The sequence below is a fragment of the Xenopus tropicalis genome, chromosome 1 (genome assembly GCF_000004195.4).
Source record: "Xenopus tropicalis strain Nigerian chromosome 1, UCB_Xtro_10.0, whole genome shotgun sequence".
Classification (NCBI taxonomy): domain Eukaryota; kingdom Metazoa; phylum Chordata; class Amphibia; order Anura; family Pipidae; genus Xenopus; species Xenopus tropicalis.
Genome location: NC_030677.2, coordinates 80,167,253 through 80,185,517, shown reverse-complemented (window position 1 = coordinate 80,185,517; position 18,265 = coordinate 80,167,253). Strand labels below are relative to the sequence as shown.

The 18,265-nt window shown below is 37.7% G+C and overlaps 1 protein-coding gene across 2 annotated transcripts in view; it reads left to right on the top strand.

Moving 5' to 3' along the window:
• Positions 1-10,192, top strand: part of LOC101732943 (serum albumin 2) — a 50,779-nt gene extending 40,587 nt beyond the window's left edge. Inside the window, exons 7-9 of one of the 2 annotated variants that reach the window (XM_018089481.2) lie at positions 804-939; positions 4,336-4,517; positions 9,931-10,192. In XM_018089481.2, coding sequence (XP_017944970.2) covers positions 804-939; positions 4,336-4,517; positions 9,931-10,099 — 487 coding nt within the window. In that variant the 3' untranslated portion in view covers positions 10,100-10,192. Of the gene's footprint in view, positions 1-803; positions 940-4,314; positions 4,518-9,930 lie in introns of both variants that reach the window. The other variant, XM_012955950.3, reaches the window with a different exon arrangement.
• The last annotated feature ends 8,073 nt before the right edge of the window (positions 10,193-18,265 follow it).

Genomic DNA, 18,265 nt, shown 5'->3' with positions numbered 1-18,265 from the left:
AGGAGTCCCGGATTCTTATTGAAAAGTCCTTCATTTCCTGTTGATCTCCTGCACTGAAGGCCAAAAATGATACAAAGCTTAGTAGGCTTTTGGCAAAGAGCCCAGAATACTCCACACCTGCACTTAGATACAATTGTATCTAATAAAATAAACAGGTCTCTTTTGGGGAACGGAGACTTGAATCTTAAAGGGCAATTTCACCTTCATTAGCAAAACTGTAATAACACATAAACACAGACCCCAAAACCCCCAGAAATGTGTTCAAACTTTACATAAAATAATTTTGTAAAATGGGAGGGATTGATATGTAGGAAAAAAAATTGCTGCACCATACGCTGCATTTCTTTTTGTCCCTCTTCGCATTTTATAAATGTTTGGAGGTATGTGGCTCCACAACAGCTTTCCCTAATGAAGTTAAAGGAAAGTGGGGCATGTGTGATAGAATTATTGACTCCACCTTCAGACAAGGTTAATGCACAGAACAGCTCCTTCCAATTATTCTTATGCATAATACAACCAAACACCATACTGTTTGTTCAGATAAAAATGACTTTGTAACATCACTCCACTTGACCAGGAGAAAAAAGTGCTTCTCAGACTAATGTCATAACACTGATCAAGGATGGCATCCATTTGTCACTGCACACAAAAGGACAAAAGGGAAATTGCCCTGAAAATGCACAGTTGAACATTTCCACCCTGCATTATTATTTTTGCTTCATTTTCATTTAAAAAAAAGAAGGTTTTGTTGATACAGCACTTTTTTAAAATTGAATGAAAATTATTTTCTTACTTCTTTATAGGGGTATAAAGTATTTTACTATGCACCACCCAGTTGGCTTAATGGGAAATGCAGCTGAATTTGCTACCACCTACCAGAAATTTTCTTCTCAATGCTGTGATGAGACAAAATGGACATCAGATTGTTTCTTGGATGAAGTAAGTTATACTTAACAGTGGAAATATAGCACTGACTTCCAATCAGTTTTAATTTTGCCCAACTGGCAGTTTCTTTACAAGCAGAGTGATTTAATAAATCACTGCTTCCCCTGAACTTTAACAAGGGGTTAACAAATAGTAAACAGCTAAGACAGCTCATTATTATAAGGAAAAGTGATACAAAATTGTTTCCATTGTTGGGTGTATCAAATGCAGCTTGGGTTTTGATGGTTACATAAAGCATTGGACTAGGGCCTCCCACCCCCCTGCACACATGCTGCGTCATCTTCTTTAGATTGCAGTGCATTCTTAGGGGGTAAGGTTTCAGGCCAGTGTTGGTGGGGCCTACAAGGACCCACTGGGTTTTTCCCGGTGTCCCAACAACCCAGTCAGACCCTGGTTACTTCTCCTTCAGCAGTTTATCTACTAGTTTGCATAGAGTACCTTTAAAGGGTAGCAGTGCTACTTAATAAAGGTAAACCTATGAGTTTGAATTTTTATTTTTAAAAATAAATATCAGTTTGGTAGTTTTTGATCAGTGAGCCTTATCTGATATATAATTAAAATTGGCTTTGATAAATGGGAAGTTGATCTAAAAAAAAACTTTGCAGGTGTTTCCTTAATGCTATATTTTTTATATAGTTTTTGCAGTCAGTGCAACTTGGGCAAATGTAACTAAATGTGCTTTTGCTACTGCTATAAAAAGCCAACATCTGAATGGATGCTATGGGTCCCTGCACCTGAGCAAACTTAGTAACTTTTATTACATATTGGGGCTAAATCAGTTAACTTGCCCAATCGGTGTGTGGCTTTAGCAAAGACAGATATTAGACCAGTCCTTACTCTATCTTAATTAGATTCCTTTGCAATTAGAGCCAGGAACTCATAAACTCATGGTTTTAAAAGTAATAGATCTTGGTCGACTGATTTAATTGCCTTCCATGAGGATGTGAGCAGGAACCTAGACTCTGGGATGACGGTGGATGTGATCTGCTAAGACTTTGCTAAAGCATTCAATATAGTACCACACAGAGGTTTACTGATTAAATTAAGGAATATTGACCTGGAACTGGCTGAAGGATAGATTAAAAAGGTGGTGGTAAATGAATCATTTTTTATTTAAACTAGTTTTTTAAGTGGAGTACTTCAAGTGCCTGTACTTGGCCCTTTGCTTTTTTCAACTTGTTTATAAATGACTTTGAGGTTGACATTGATTGCTGATGATTCTATATTGAGCAAAATAATAACTTCCATGCAGGATGCTGCCATTTATATTATATATTGTATAGCCTGTATAGGTATGTGCACATACAGTGGTGTGAAAAACTATTTGCCCCCTTCCTGATTTCTTATTCTTTTGCATGTTTGTCACACAAAATGTTTCTGATCATCAAACACATTTAACTATTAGTCAAAGATAACACAAGTAAACACAAAATGCAGTTTTTAAATGAGGGTTTTTATTATTTAGGGAGAAAAAAAATCCAAACCTACATGGCCCTGTGTGAAAAAGTAATTGCCCCCTGAACCTAATAACTGGTTGGGCCACCCTTAGCAGCAATAACTGCAATCAAGCGTTTGCGATAACTTGCAACGAGTCTTTTACAGCGCTCTGGAGGAATTTTGGCCCACTCATCTTTGCAGAATTGTTGTAATTCAGCTTTATTTGAGGGTTTTCTAGCATGAACCGCCTTTTTAAGGTCATGCCACAACATCTCAATAGGATTCAGGTCAGGACTTTGACTAGGCCACTCCAAAGTCTTCATTTTGTTTTTCTTCAGCCATTCAGAGGTGGATTTGCTGGTGTGTTTTGGGTCATTGTCCTGCTGCAGCACCCAAGATCGCTTCAGCTTGAGTTGACGAACAGATGGCCGGACATTCTCCTTCAGGATTTTTTGGTAGACAGTAGAATTCATGGTTCCATCTATCACAGCAAGCCTTCCAGGTCCTGAAGCAGCAAAACAACCCCAGACCATCACACTACCACCACCATATTTTACTGTTGGTATGATGTTCTATTTCTGAAATGCTGTGTTACTTTTACGCCAGATGTAACGGGACACGCACCTTCCAAAAAATTCAACTTTTGTCTCGTCGGTCCACAAGGTATTTTCCCAAAAGTCTTGCCAATCATTGAGATGTTTTTTAGCAAAATTGAGACAAGCCATAATGTTCTTTTTGCTTAAAAGTGGTTTGCGCCTTGGAAATCTGCCATGCAGGCCGTTTTTGCCCAGTCTCTTTCTTATGGTGGAGTCATGAACACTGACCTTAATTGAGGCAAGTGAGGCCTGCAGTTCTTTAGATGTTGTCCTGGGGTCTTTTGTGGCCTCTCGGATGAGTTGTCTCTGCGCTCTTGGGGTAATTTTGGTCGGCCGGCCACTCCTGGGAAGGTTCACCACTGTTCCATGTTTTTGCCATTTGTGGATAATGGCTCTCACTGTGGTTCGCTGGAGTCCCAAAGCTTTAGAAATGGCTTTATAACCTTTACCAGACTGATAGATCTCAATTACTTTTGTTCTCATTTGTTCCTGAATTTCTTTGGATCTTGGCATGATGTCTAGCTTTTGAGGTGCTTTTGGTCTACTTCTCTGTGTCAGGTAGCTCCTATTTAAGTGATTTCTTGATTGAAACAGGTGTGGCAGTAATCAGGCCTGGGGGTGACTACAGAAATTGAACTCAGGTGTGATAAACCACAGTTAAGTTATTTTTTAACAAGGGGGGCAATCACTTTTTCACACAGGGCCATGTAGATTTGGAGTTTTTTTTCTCCCTTAATAATGTAAACCTTCATTTAAAAACTGCATTTTGTGTTCAATTATGTTATCTTTGACTAATAGTTAACTGTTTTTGATGAGCAGAAACATTTAAGTGGGACAAACATGCAAAAGAATAAGAAATCAGGAAGGGGGCAAATAGTTTTTCACACCACTGTATGTAACTGTTGGATTCTTATTTAAATGATCCAACATACAACTTAAAGTGACCCCCCTGTTATAAGTAAGGAACTGCAAACATCTGGTTGCTGTGGGATAGTAGACCACGTACAAATTTTGCAAAGATGACCCTTATAGCCTGATTTATAAAAAATACTGATCTTTTCAGATTTATCAATTTATGCTAAATTATGTATATAACTAGCATTATTCTCACAATCAGTTTGCATGATTCAGTAGGGATAGCTCCATCTATGCAGTATATATTATAATGTCCCTCTGCATATGGCCTTTAATTCTACATTTAGTTATAGAGTCTTATTAGTTCATCATTTTATGAATAAATATAAGGTCTATGATATTATTTTAACTTGCTGTTTGTATTCATTTAAATTTTTGCAAACACATTACTGAAAACACATATTTGAATTTGTTGCTACAGTCTGAAGTTCTTCTTCTTCAGTTTTGCTCCAAGTCAAGCTCAGCTGCACAGGTTGCTTGCTGCCAGATGACTGGGACACAAAGATCAGAATGTTTGGATAATGCTGCAGATGAGGAAGCGCAGACAATCTCTAGAGAGATATATGTGACATCTGAGCAGCTTTGTAGTATTCACAATGCACCAGATGGAAGACTTATTATTTGGTAAGTAAAACCCCTAGATATAAGTAGTAAGGCAATGAAGAACAAAAGAGACATCTCACCAATGCAAAGTCATTTGTGCTTAATTAAAATTAATGTAACTGATGTAAATGAATTGTCCATAATCAATTTGAAAATAGATTGATACATTGGTTATCATAATATTATTATTTCAATGTTTGATGTCCCTGTTTTAATTATCTGAAATGCTTTCATTTCCATACATTTCAAGTCAAGTGGGTAGGATAAATCTAATGGCCCTTTAAAGTGGACCTGTCACCCAGACATAAAAAGCTGTATAATAAAAGTCCTTTTCAAATTAAACAAGAAAACCAAATTCATTTTTATATTAACACATCCAAAACCATTATAAAGGCATTTAAAAATCCCAGCTGTCAATCACATATTGCCTGCCCCGCCTCTATGCCTTAGGCATAGAGGCTGGGCAGACAAGTACTTTAACTTTCAATTCAGCTCCCACTTTCCCCCTCTCTCCTAACCATCTAATTGTGTAGCCAGTGCATGGTCCTGGGCATCTGGCCCCCATTCTGGCACATACACAAGATTTTGGGGTGATACAAAGCTTGCCTTCATAACAGTGTCCACAAAATGGCACCTGCCTATTTGATGTGATTGTGTAATTCCAGGACCGAAGGAAACAAGATTTATATTACAGTAGAACCCCAAATTTACATCCCCGGATTTAGCGTTTTCCTGCCTTTTCCACCATTTTGTTGTGGTCCCACCAATTTGTATGCATTCCTATAGGCTCTCTTCCCGGGATTTTTTTTCGAGATTTACATATTTTTTTTTGTCAGTATACGCTTTTTTAAAATAAAATTTATAAGGTTTATAAAACTTTATGTGACTTTTTTGACAAAAAGTATGCCAAGTTTAGGCTGGCAAGAACCATTGGGCCTGATTCACTAAAGGGCGATAAAACGTGCGTTATTTTTATTGTGCGCTAAAATTTTTACCGTGGCTTAATTTTGGCGATTTTTCGCACGATTCACTATAAGCATACTCGCGCTTTTTTACGCGCGATATTGCATGCGTTATTTAACTCGCGAAGACTATTTCAATGCGGTATTTGCTGGTACATGTGCTAAATTACACCCGCGAATAGTCACCGCATATGAATGGTAGCTTAGAAATAGTGTATAAAAATTGTCGCCGCATATAAATGGTGTATATAAATATTAGCCGCATATAAATGGTAGCATATAAATAGTAGATGCTTATAAATAGTAGCCACTAGTGATGAGCAAATGTGTTCTGGTTATCTTTAGTGAAAAATTAGCAAATCTTTCGAAAGATCCACGAAACGGCAAAAATGTTGTGCGGGCAAAAAAATTGTTGCTGTGACTATTATTTTTTGACGCTTGTATAAATTTTTGTATGTGCGGTGAATTTTTGCGTGGCAAATTTTTTCAGGCGTTTTGCCATTGGCGGATTGTTTTGCGAAACGCATGAAAAAATCCGCCGCAAAAAAATTCAACGCACGTCCAAAAATTCGCTGCGAATCCATGCCTGGCGAAACATTTCATCACTTGTAGCCAAATATAAATAGTCGCGCAAATGAACACACGCCATGTTAGCCATACACGCCAATACTTGCAGAAAATTACTGTATTAAAAATGAAGATTTTGCTGCAAACTGGCGGCTGCGTCACTCTAGGGGAAACACATACTTGAATAAATAACACTGTAAGTCCATATTTTATTGCAAAAAATCATTTACTGTACTTTTGTATAATTTTTCGCCTGCCTGTAGTAGGTGTTAATTTTCGCATAGCCGAATGCGATATTTAGCGCGCAAAAGTTATAGTGAATCATGTGATCGTATTCTTTTCAGCGCGGAAATTAACGCATGCGGTAAAACTAGTGCGAGAAATAACCCATGCGAAAATGGCGATTTTTTGCACGCGATAATACTATGGTGAATCATGCGCAAATTATTTTTGCGTTTTTTAACGCAAAAAAGCGTGCGATAATTTTTATCGCTCTTTAGTGAATCAGGCCCATTGAGTCCTATGGAGGCTTAGAATAATAGAGGAATAGAATAGTCAGTGACAGTGATACAATTTCAAGGGGAAGTTAATGCCATCATAGTTTTCTAGTTCACCCAGTTTCTAGGGGAAATTAATCCCATCATTGTTTTTTATTTCACACACTTTTAATGGGAAGTTATCCCCTCATTGTTTTCTATTTTACAGATTTTCAAGGGGTAGTCAATCCCATAATTGTTTTCTATTTCACCCAGTTTCAAGTTAAACTTAAACACAAGAATGCTCCAAAAAAGGCTGCTGGAGAAATTCCTGTTTCTGAAAAATAAAGATGACTTATGGAAATGAATAGCCATTTAAATTTCACAAATTTCTCCCAGTTTTTGGTTTGAAAATATCCTGATTTTCGGACAATAAACTTGATATTTTTTTTTAACCCTACTTACATTATTGTGACATTTAATAAATGCAAGAATTATCACGTCTTATTTGAAAAAAAATACCTTGTTGAGTTTATACGAGTTTCCCTTAGTCTTTAGAAGATGCTCTCCTGGATTATTTACCATATATAAGGTGGTATAGTCACATCCATCATGATATGAGTCTGCAGCAATGGGTGGGGTTTGTCAGACTATGTTCAGACTATGTTCAGAGTCATAGGGCCCGATTCACTAAAGTCCGAAATAAGGAGTGCTATTTATAGCATGTGTTAAAAATCTTATCACTTCTTATTTTTCGCTCGATTCACTAAAAGGACACTTGTCATAATTGAAAAGCGATGTTCTTGGCGTTATTTATCTTACAATGACATATTTTAATGAAAAAAACTATGCGATAAGCATTATAGGGGCCGATTCACTAAAGGTCAATAACGCTTATCGCATAGTTTTTTTCATTAAAAAGCATGCGATAATTAAGTACCGATTCATCAAAGTCATTTCGCATGTGTTAATCCGCATATCGCACGCACAAAAAAAACGCATTGCGTTAATTAGCGAATAGAAATAGTACTAACGCATGATTCACAAACACATATGAAGCGTTAAACGTGCAAAATATCGTGTTAATCTGTGTGAATATTAACCCTACTTGGGGCAGGCGGTACTTAAAGAAAATTGCGGTTCGTGAGCTATTGGCAACACAGCATGGAGTTTGCAGTCGTATTTTTTCAAGTATATGTTGGCCCTAGAGTGATGCATCCTCCAGTTTTCAGGGAAATGGTGGTTTTCAGAAAGTAATGGTTACGTGCGTAATATATTGCGCTCTGCGTAATATATTGCGATCTGCATAAAATATCGCGCGCTGCGTAATATCTTGTGCGCTGCGTAATATATTGCTTGAAAATATGTCATCATAAGATAAATAACGCCAAGAACATCGCTTCTTAATTATGACAAGTGTCCTTTTAGTGAATCGAGTGAAAAATAAGAAGTGATAAGATTTTTAACGCATGCTATAAATAGCACTCCTTATTTCGGACTTTAGTGAATAGGGCCCTTATTGTTGCTGTTGTCTTTGTACCTGTGTATGTCACCAGTGTATCTGTAACTTTTTTTTTGTTTTTGCATATTTGTGTTGTGTGTATTTTTCAGATGTGTATGTGCCTGTGTGCCAGAAGGTGTGTGGGTGCCATTGTTTCTCAAATATATATATATATAATATATAATGCAAAATGTGTGTATCTAGGGTTGCCAATTGGTTGGTGTCTTACTTGTCCAACTAGCCAATATTTATAACAGCATACATTAGTCATTTAAGCTGGTATTCTGTGTAGCAATTCTGTGTGCATCTAATACAGGATGAAGTATGATAGTGCAAGCATGGTCTAATAATCACAGCTGGGGTTTACTGTATCAATATGGGAGGGCTACAGGGGGTCACTATTTCAGTAAAGGCTGGTGGGTCATTGTGCAGCAATTCAGCAAAGTGGTAATTGTGATTTGTATTTTTTTGTATCACAGACCGAGATGCATTAGCAATGAATTATATTGTCAGGGTTTGCTCCACTCCTGCTGGGACAGGATCAGGGAGGAAGTTTGAAGTCAGGCACACAAAAAGTCCAAAATGCGGTATCAGAAGTATTACCGAGAGTCTCTTTAAGTCAGAGCACTCCTGACATATAAGTAAAAGCACATCTCTGTAAAATGAAATTTAGAAACAACTTATTTTTAATGTTGGAATAAAAATGTTATACCTGTGCACTAGTTAATGGAATTTGAAATCTTTTGCAGGTTTAAAGTAGAAAATAAATATTGACTTTTATGCTCTGAAGTTCAATGATCAAGTGATAGAGAATTTACGCAAACTACATTTAATCTGTCATTGCCCTTTGCTTTTTTTGGAATTATATCAAGGTGATAGTAAGGGGCTAATTAACTATGGGTCAAATATTTTTTAGATGATTTTTATTATTTATATATTTATGTTGAAAGTTGGAATAGTTCTATTTTTTGTTTCTTGCCCCGGAACAATTTTTGCTTTTTAAAATTGCGTATTTTCTGTAGTTTAAAAAAGCATTTTTCATATTTCTTTTGGGGCCATTTTTACCTAAATGTATTTGACCACTCTGAGAATGCAATCGTAATCCATGGCAAAATTGTAGCACACTTTTCACTCTTTCAGTTCAAAAGCTCGATAATCCTTTGACACGAAAACATTTTTTTAATAATAACCTTCAATAGAAAATTATTGCTTTGGAAAAAATGTTTTTTCATGCACATACAAAAAACTCCACTAGCAATTAAAAGCAAAGTGGTAGTGGTTTGATAAAGGATGTTTATGAATTTTAGTTAATCTGCCTCTGAATAGGAAAGTGACTTATCATAATATATGTATCTAAAATTTGCTACCTATATAAACAAAAAGTGAAGTTCAACAAATATTTAGGGTATATTACAGTATTACTATTATGCGCCATTACAGTATTACTAGCCTTATATGTTTTAGGTCATTCTTAATATCGCTTCATTACTACTTTTTTTTTTTTGCTTTAAAGATTGACCACATACACTAGTCTGATTGCTAAAAGAGGGGATTGTGCTTAATTGTGCTTTTAATTATGAATGGTGACTGTATATAATTAGAACTTTCATTTACAGTATCAAATATGACTGGCTAATTAGATTAGCTGGTTAGCCCCATTTTTTGACGACGTTAGAAAATATGCCAAGTAAAATGTACCAGGTGAAAGCTCCCAAAATTCATACTTCATACAAACAGATACAGTAGTTTCTGCCTTATTCACATAATGATAACTGCTGCACACATTTGCCCAGTAGTGCTATACAGTCATATGCTGCAATATGACCATTGGCACATGTAATTGGAGCACTGCTATTCTAACTGAAGCCTCTGAATTTTATAGTTCATGCAAGTGAAAAAAAATAATTTTATGTTTTTCTGTTTTGCAGGTACACTTATGAATATACAAGGAGAAAAAGAAATGATTCCCTGGATGTTGTTTTGAAGTCTGTTTCTGAATTAGGATTAGCTCTAAAACTGTGTTGCCAGGACCAGAATAAATCAGATTGCTTTTCCACACACCTTGCACCACTAAGTTTCTCAATCCTTTCTCAGTAAGTACTGTTTTTGCATACACATATGCAAGTATACAGAATAATGAAATTACAGCAATACAAACAGAAAAAAATAAAAAGAACTTTTTAAGCAAAATTGATTTTGTAATTACTTGCTGATAAAACCGTGTCTGAAAGGATTCACTGCTTATGGATTATGCATACCTTCCAGCATTTCTGGAAACATTGCCATGTGTAGGTAATGCACGTTTCAAGATGTGTTATGACTATAAAAGCTTGAGCAGAATATTTTTTCCACATCATTATGGTGGAGCCTTCCACACTGCAGACTAACATGCAAAGCTTTTTGTGGCTTCATGAAGCACCACAAACAATAGGTGAAACCTCTCTTTTCAATAAAATAAAAGTTCTGAGTAGTAGGTACACAAAGTAACATTTTTTGGGAACACTACAACATACAATTCTCATAAAGAGGGAGAGATAATGTATGTATATGTATGTATGTATGTATATCTTTATTTATAAAGCGCTACTTATGTACGCAGCGCTGTACAATAGAAGACATTAATATAAACAGGGGGTATTAAAATAGATAAATACAAAGTATAACAATAAGCACAAATAAATAAAAGATACAGTTGCAATAAGATAAGAGTCAAAAACACAAGAGGATGGAGGTCCCTGCCCCGTAGAGCTTACTATCTATATGGGAGGGTAACTTACAGACACAAATAGGCAAATATAAGTGCTGTAGGTCACAGTGGGTGACACTACAATATAAGTGCTATTTCCCAGATCAGGTGCTGGGTGAGTGCTCCAAAAGGTAGTCTTTTAGTTTGGTTTTAAAAAGACTGAGGGAGGATTCTCTCCGGAGGAAATCAGGGAGGGCATTCCAAATGTAAGGGGCAGCAAGGCAGAAAGGTTTAAGGCAGTAGAGAGAAACGGATGGATTTTGGCAATATTGTGCAGGAAAAAGTGAAAGTTTTGACAGTGGTGTTAATATGGTCAGAGAAAGAGAGACAGGAGTAAAAGATCACCCCCAAACAACGCCCCGAATCGACCGGGTTGATGAGGGTGCCTTCAATAGAGATAGCCTTGGAGTGCTCCCACAACCTCTTTTTGTGTATTTATGTATTTTAGCAGATTTAATTCTGCAGGAAGAATGGCCAAACTTCCATGTGGGTTCAGCACCCCCACACCCGTCCCTTTAATGGTGGTCTTATGCCTTTAAAAAGAATGGGTGTTGGCTAATGGGCAGTCTTCTCCTCTACAAGCCGCAAGCGGGGGAGGATTGGGCCTGGGGAACCAGGCAATCTCTCTCTATATAAGCAAAAGGCATGGGAGTGACTAAGCCCTCTGATTCAAACCAGCCCCCAGGTCAAGAATGGCAATAGTGCACGGGAGTGCCAGCCTTTGAAAAATATGACCAGAGGTAAATAGATAGGACCACCATACGGGGTTTACCTTGACGTGGTATGGTGGCTTACCATTCTTATGATCATAATTTTGTAACTAAAAACCCCTGTTTTTTGTCAATATAATGTATGCACTAGCATGAAACTAACAGACAATTTACTTATGAAACAGGGGACCAGGGAATGTGCATTGATCAATCCCCCTTTTTTTTTTTTTTGTATGTTTGTAGTATATAAAAGACACATTAAGGGTTGACAGTTAGAATTTAAAATGACTTTCTAGAATATGGGTGTTTATGGCCAGGGGCTAGGGCCATTTTAATGCATGGGTATACCAGTAAAGTAATAAAGTAGAATATGGGGAAAGGATTTGCCATCTCCACCCTGTACAATGGGGAGAAGGCAGTCCATATGTACCCCAGAGCTGTTTCTGCAAGAATAACCCATAAGCTTTGTTCAGTCAGTGATGGCATGAGTCCTGGAGTAAATGAGAAGGACTGGGGTACATTAATTATTTAAATGTAAAATAATGTTTTTAAACCCCATACAGATTCTAGTTACTTTTGCTTATCTGACACACTGCGAAACTTTACAATAACATTTAGGGGTGATTTATCGACGGCTGAGTTTTATTTTTTTCTCGATTAAAGTTTTTTTGCACTTAAAAGACTCGAATTCGAGTTATGGTTCCAAAACTCGATTGTAAAAATTTGTCCTGTAAAAGCTTGCAAGTTTCTATAGACATCACTGGGGGGCACATTTACTAATCCACGAATCCGAATCCCGAATGGGAAAAAATCGGATTGGAAACGAAAATTTTCGCATTTTGCGCAATTTTTTCGTTGCCGTCACAACTTTATCATATTTTGCGCTACTTTTTCGTCGCCGTCGAGATTTTTTCGTATTCAGCAATTGCAAACGGCGGAAAAACCAATCCGATTTTTTCGGGATGGCGACGAAAAAGTTGCGGGACATATACGAAAAAGTCGTAACGGCGACAAAAAAATCGTGGGACATACGAAAAAGTCGCAAAGATACAGATCATTACAAAAAAACGCTTTCAGCCCGTTCGTGGATTAGTAAATGTGCCCCTGGGAGTTGTCATAGGCAAAGTCAAGCCATATTTTCAAACTCTCCCTTATTAATAAATAAGCGACCATTCAATATGCGAGTTTATTCGATTTAGAAAAACAAACTCGAATTCACAAACACAAAAATTAATAAATAAGCCCTTTACTGTATGCAAATGGTAAAAAAAACATCATACGGAAGCTGTATGTAAGACCCAGAACACTTCTCATTAGACTGCATGCTTCTAAGCTTACACCTTCTAAAGTAGTCTACAAATATGATGCTTTTTGTTAAAGAGTCGTCCAGATCAAAGCTATCCAACTGGAGGCCCACGGGCCAGATGTGGCCCTCTAAATGATTTATATGGTGCCCAGTCTGCTCAAAGGTTCCATAGACTTCATTGTATGATATCATCATTTTGATTTAATCTGGCCCTCAAACATGCTATACGAGAAATTATCGGCCCACTATATGTAATAATTAAGCACTGACAGATCAGTAAAGAAACTCTAGCTGCAATTTGGCAAAAGCATTTTGTGTAAAAGCAAGTGGCCTGACATATAAGTAAACAAACTCTGGGTAAATATGAAGTGTTGGATTAAATCAGCATAATATTACATAACAAGTTTATTTTTGTAGTCAACAGATATTTTGTTCCAAAGACATGTTTATATAAGAAAGCAGAGCAAAGTTTAACTGTCTGGTTTTTATAGCAGCCTTTAACTATCTAAATTTTAACACACTTTTTTCCTTATTTCACCTGTTTCATTTATGTATTTAAAAGATTTTATTGTAAAACATACAATGCACAGATAAGTACAATACACTTATACCCTTTCCTCTCTCCCTCCTGACTGGGGGGGGGGGTGAATTTTGGTTGTAACTTGTAATTATTGACCGGCATGTCGGTCTGAGTTATGTTAATTCTTTCTTGTGAAGTTTTTAATAAAAACACTTAAAAACCCTCCTTCAAACAATGTCTGTATCCTGTCAAAATAAGGCCATGAGTGTCACAGGAACGTAGCGGAGAATGTCTTGTGGAGGAACGACTCTCCCCCACAGCTTTCACTACCCGTACCCTTGAAAATGGACACAGGAGAGGGTTAGGAGAAAAGGCAGGGAGGCCATAAATGTAAGGCAGGCTCGTAGTCGGGGACAGGTAGAGGTCTTGGGCAGGCAGCAGGCAGAATCGTAGTCGGAGGCAGGCAGCAGGCATTAAGCGAAATCAGAGTCAGGCAAGCGAAGGGTCGGCAACAGAAAGTCGTAGGTAATATCAGGCAGGCTTAGTTTCCCAGGCAAGGCCGCAGACAACATAGCACAGGAGGAGGCGTTTGGTAGCTTTAAATACCCCCCGCGCATGCGCAGAACCCAGCGCCGTCAGCAAGTCGCGGATGTGCGTGCGCTTTGATGCACGCACACCCGGACGCACGCAAGCAAGGTCCCGCGGACAACGGGAGGCGCGCGAGACCGGCCGCACGTGTGAGTACCCTGACAATGAGCACTTTTACAGTTTGACAGCTACACTGGCAGTCCTGTTATTGCTTAGAATTTCTATGTAAAGGGATTGGTTGCAATTTTTTACAGGGAAAGTCCTTTTAAAATTTAAAATTGAAGGCTTCCAGCCACATGAAAATGCAGAGTAGACTGGACCTTCTGACATTGGGAGTTTGAATTCACATTCAACCCAATAGGAATGTGGTGGTAGTGGTTTCTCCCACCAATTCAAAAACATAACTTGAAATGGAATCACACACAATAAGCTTAGTATACACTACTATTAAGGGGTGTGAAGAAGATCATAAGCAATAAACTGGACAGATGTGGTGACACAATGATTAGTACTGTTGCTATGGTCTTGGAACTGATACCTATCAGGCCACTACCTGTATTTGTGTGACTTGCCTCTGAATATTCTGTTTTGTGCGATGTTCCAAGAACATCCTGTTCCAACTGGTGGAAACAGTGTGTTTTTATTACTTTGAATTACTTATCTTTCTATACATGCCAAACTTTCTATTTAATACTTTGCCTATTCATCTTTCATATAAACCACAGCCCAATTGCTAGGGTAAATTGAGCAATCAGATAGCTCCTGCAATGCCAATCCACAGCGCTGCTGAACAAAAACAAAACGCTAAATATTTCAAGCCACCGTATTTTTAATTATTGTTGTAACCACAAAAAATGAAGACCTACTGCAAATTGTCTCAAATTATCACTGTCTACATCATACTAAAAGTATGGTGTATTAATCCTATAAGAATTAATGCAATTTTTGCCCCTTATTGTGGGCACACACCAAGTTGTGACCATTACAACTTGCATGCAATTCACCTACACTGATGCAAATTAGCATCTGCATGGGAAATCACTTGCTAGATGTGGTAGACGGTGTATCCAAAGAACTGTAACTGAATGGTGCAAATCACTAAAAGAACCCTGGTATTGCTGCCACCTTCAGAATTGCAGTAATTATAGTAATCTCTTCAAGGCATGCTAGGAGCATGTATGGGTGCAAGCATTTAATTTGAGCTTTTTGCACTTGATCTTGTGAATATAAATGAGGCGTCCTGATATTTAAGAGCAATACCAAGCTTAAGAAAAGTTGTTAATTAGATATGAAACCACAATGTGCACAGTGTTCTAAATATCTATGCTTTTAGAATAACTCTTGTAAAATCATGTAACTATCATGTAACAGTTACTTTTTTTTATCCTTCATGTTTCTTTGCTCACTATTCTCACTAGCTACATATGTTTAGGGACTTTTCCTTCATCCAAATGTCTATCACCTTAGATTCTTCTTGCTTCTTTTCTTACTAAGTTTAAAGGAGAAGGAAAGTTACAATCACTGGGGGGTGGCAAAATGTTAGGCACTCCCTAGTGATTGTAATCACTTACCTTAAACCCCCGGCAGGGTGCATGTGATGACGCAATCTTCTTCCTTCTTTGGTCTTCGCACATGCTCAATGGAGTGAAAAGCCAAATGTTAACAAAAAAGCAGACTTTTCCCCTCAACTTCGTGAGCCACGGGATATTGTCAAAATGAGAAGGAAGCAAGAGGATAACTCACCTGCATTAACCCCAGGCCAATGTAGTTTTCTCCTAACAGGAACACCAACCAGAGGTTTCAGATAAGTGATTACAATTACTGGAGGACGCCTAACACCCCACTGATTTAGCCTTTCCTTCTTTAAGATCTTTCCTTGAATATTTCTTACAGAGTTTACAGACTTTACCATATCTCTTTTATCCATTAGCTCTTACTAATTAATTGTGCCATGTCCAGTTTCATTAAGGCCGTTGTATATAAAAATATTATTGTATAAAATCATGTTCAATTTGGATGCAACAAAACAAAAAGTATAACTCAAAATGCTTAATAAAAAGCTGGTTAAAAATAAAGTGTTTAAAGTGTTTTAGATATTAGATATTATTCAGCATTGCATGCCAAAAGCAACAGAACAGAAACCTTTCACCCACATCAGCCCACAAACTAGACTTTGTATTAGATTACACACACATTTTTGATATTATCAGCATATAAAGACTCATTGTACCTTGAACTTGCCGTATTAATGCTATTTACCTAAATTCAGAAATTTACAGAATTTTACATATTGTAATCTCTCATATACAGTATTCTGTTAACAATAATTTCATTATTTTAAGATGCTTACACAGGCAAAATTTACTTTGATAAAAAGTCCTGCTTGGATTGTGCCCTGTAAGAGTCAAGCTGAGCTTAAGGAGGTTAGGAGAAAAAACATGTTTGTGCAAAGCACAACCTTTACAGCAGTGATTAGCATACAGCAAGCAGTTAAAGACTTTAACATTACATCATTATAACGATTTGTTGCTGTGTGATGTCATTGGATTTTACAAAAATAAAGTGCTGGAATGCTACACGGTTTCTTTCCAGTGTTTGAGCACAGGTTGTTAGGTCATTTTCATGACACTCACCACACCTAAATGTCCTTCGTGGGCAATTCTGAGGAGTGCAGTTGGAATTACTGCCCTGTGCCTTAGTACTAAACAAACATCTTTCCAAAGGGACAATTCTGTTCTCACTTGGTAGTATGGCTGAAGGTGTCCTGGTAAAACACATAGCCATTCTCCGCATAAGTACGTTAGTGTTTCTTGAATCAGTGGGTCATTCTGAGATGAGGTCACAAGTTTTGTGGTGTAACTGTAAAGACTAATTCATTGGATATTACCAGAGTGTCCTCTTCCTCCTGTGAAGTCTTTGTCTCCTCAGGCTTGGGGACCACATGGGATAGGTAATCCGCAACTTGATTCAATTTTCCGGGTCTGTAGCAAACTTCATAGTTGTATTAATATAACCTGTCTGACCATCTGTGAATACGAAGGGGATGATGGCCTTATCCAAATGTAGACAGCAAGGCAGTTAGGGCTTGGTGATCTGTTCTCAGGGTTGACTTCCTGCCATAAAGGAAATGATGCCACTTTCACAAGTCCATATACAGGCCAATGCCTCCCACTCTCCCGTAGAATTTCTGCACAGCTGGAGCACTCGAGAACCAAAAGTAACGGGATTCTCCACTCCATGTTGAATCTGTGATAAGACTGCACCTATGGCAACAGCTGAAGCATCACAAGAGACAAATGAAGGTGCACTTGGTGAAAAATGTTCAAGGTTTGGTGCTTAAGCTACACAATGTTTTTAGTATACAGACTGTTTGGGAACAATCTGGTGTTCACTCCCATTGTACATCTTTTTTAAGCAAGGAATGTAATGGTGTTGTGATTTCTGCATAGTCAGCTACAAAACAAATAATAGTTTGTGAATCCCAGAAAAGAAGCAAGTTTTGCTCTGTCTTTTGGTTCAGGTAATTGATGTATGGTCTCAACATTGAATTGTAATGGTTGAATTTCCTGTGATGACAGTCTGTGGCCCATAAAGTCAACTTCAGATTCGGTGTGAACACATTTTGCTTCATTCAAGGTGAGATTCTAGTCCATCAGCCTGTGGAACACCTAATCAAGGATTGCATTGTGTTCCTCCAGAGATGGCGCATGGAGTATATCATGCAGATAAATTGTTACCCCAGAGATTCCTGCAAAAACAGAGACCATAACTTTTTGGAAACAGTTTGGGGCAGAACGCAGCCCGAATGGCATGCATTTGAAAGTAAAGTTCTTGATGTGCAATGAAAGATTTTGACCCATGGTGTTGGGAAATTCTGTAGTGTGCAGAAGGTAACAGTCGGATATTATCAAGTTGTTACCTGATGTACTGTAGGTCCACACATAGCTGAATTTGCCCATCTTTTTTGTGGTTACTAAGTTAATAACCCATGGGGAAGAGTCAGTTTGTTCAATAATATCCTCCTGTGACAGCTTTTTGAGTTCTGCTTCTACTGCAGCACGGATTGTAAGAGGTGGCCTGCACAAAGACTGCATCACTGGGGATACCAGGGTGTTCACAATTAAATTGTGAAAAAACTTGCATATGTGGCCCAGTCCATTAAAGGCGTAAAGATATTTTTCCTGATAGTACTCACTCTGTGTTTTTTGCAGCATTTGTCTAGTTTAAATCCAATTGCATGAAACAAGTCCAGCCCCGGTAGGTTTGCTTCCTTCTCAGTGGCATAAAATGTAAAGCTTCCCAACTGCTGACTTTTATACCAGTGATGTAGTATAGTAATGCAACATTCTAACATCCTTCAAAAGCATATAACTTTATAAAACATAACACAGCT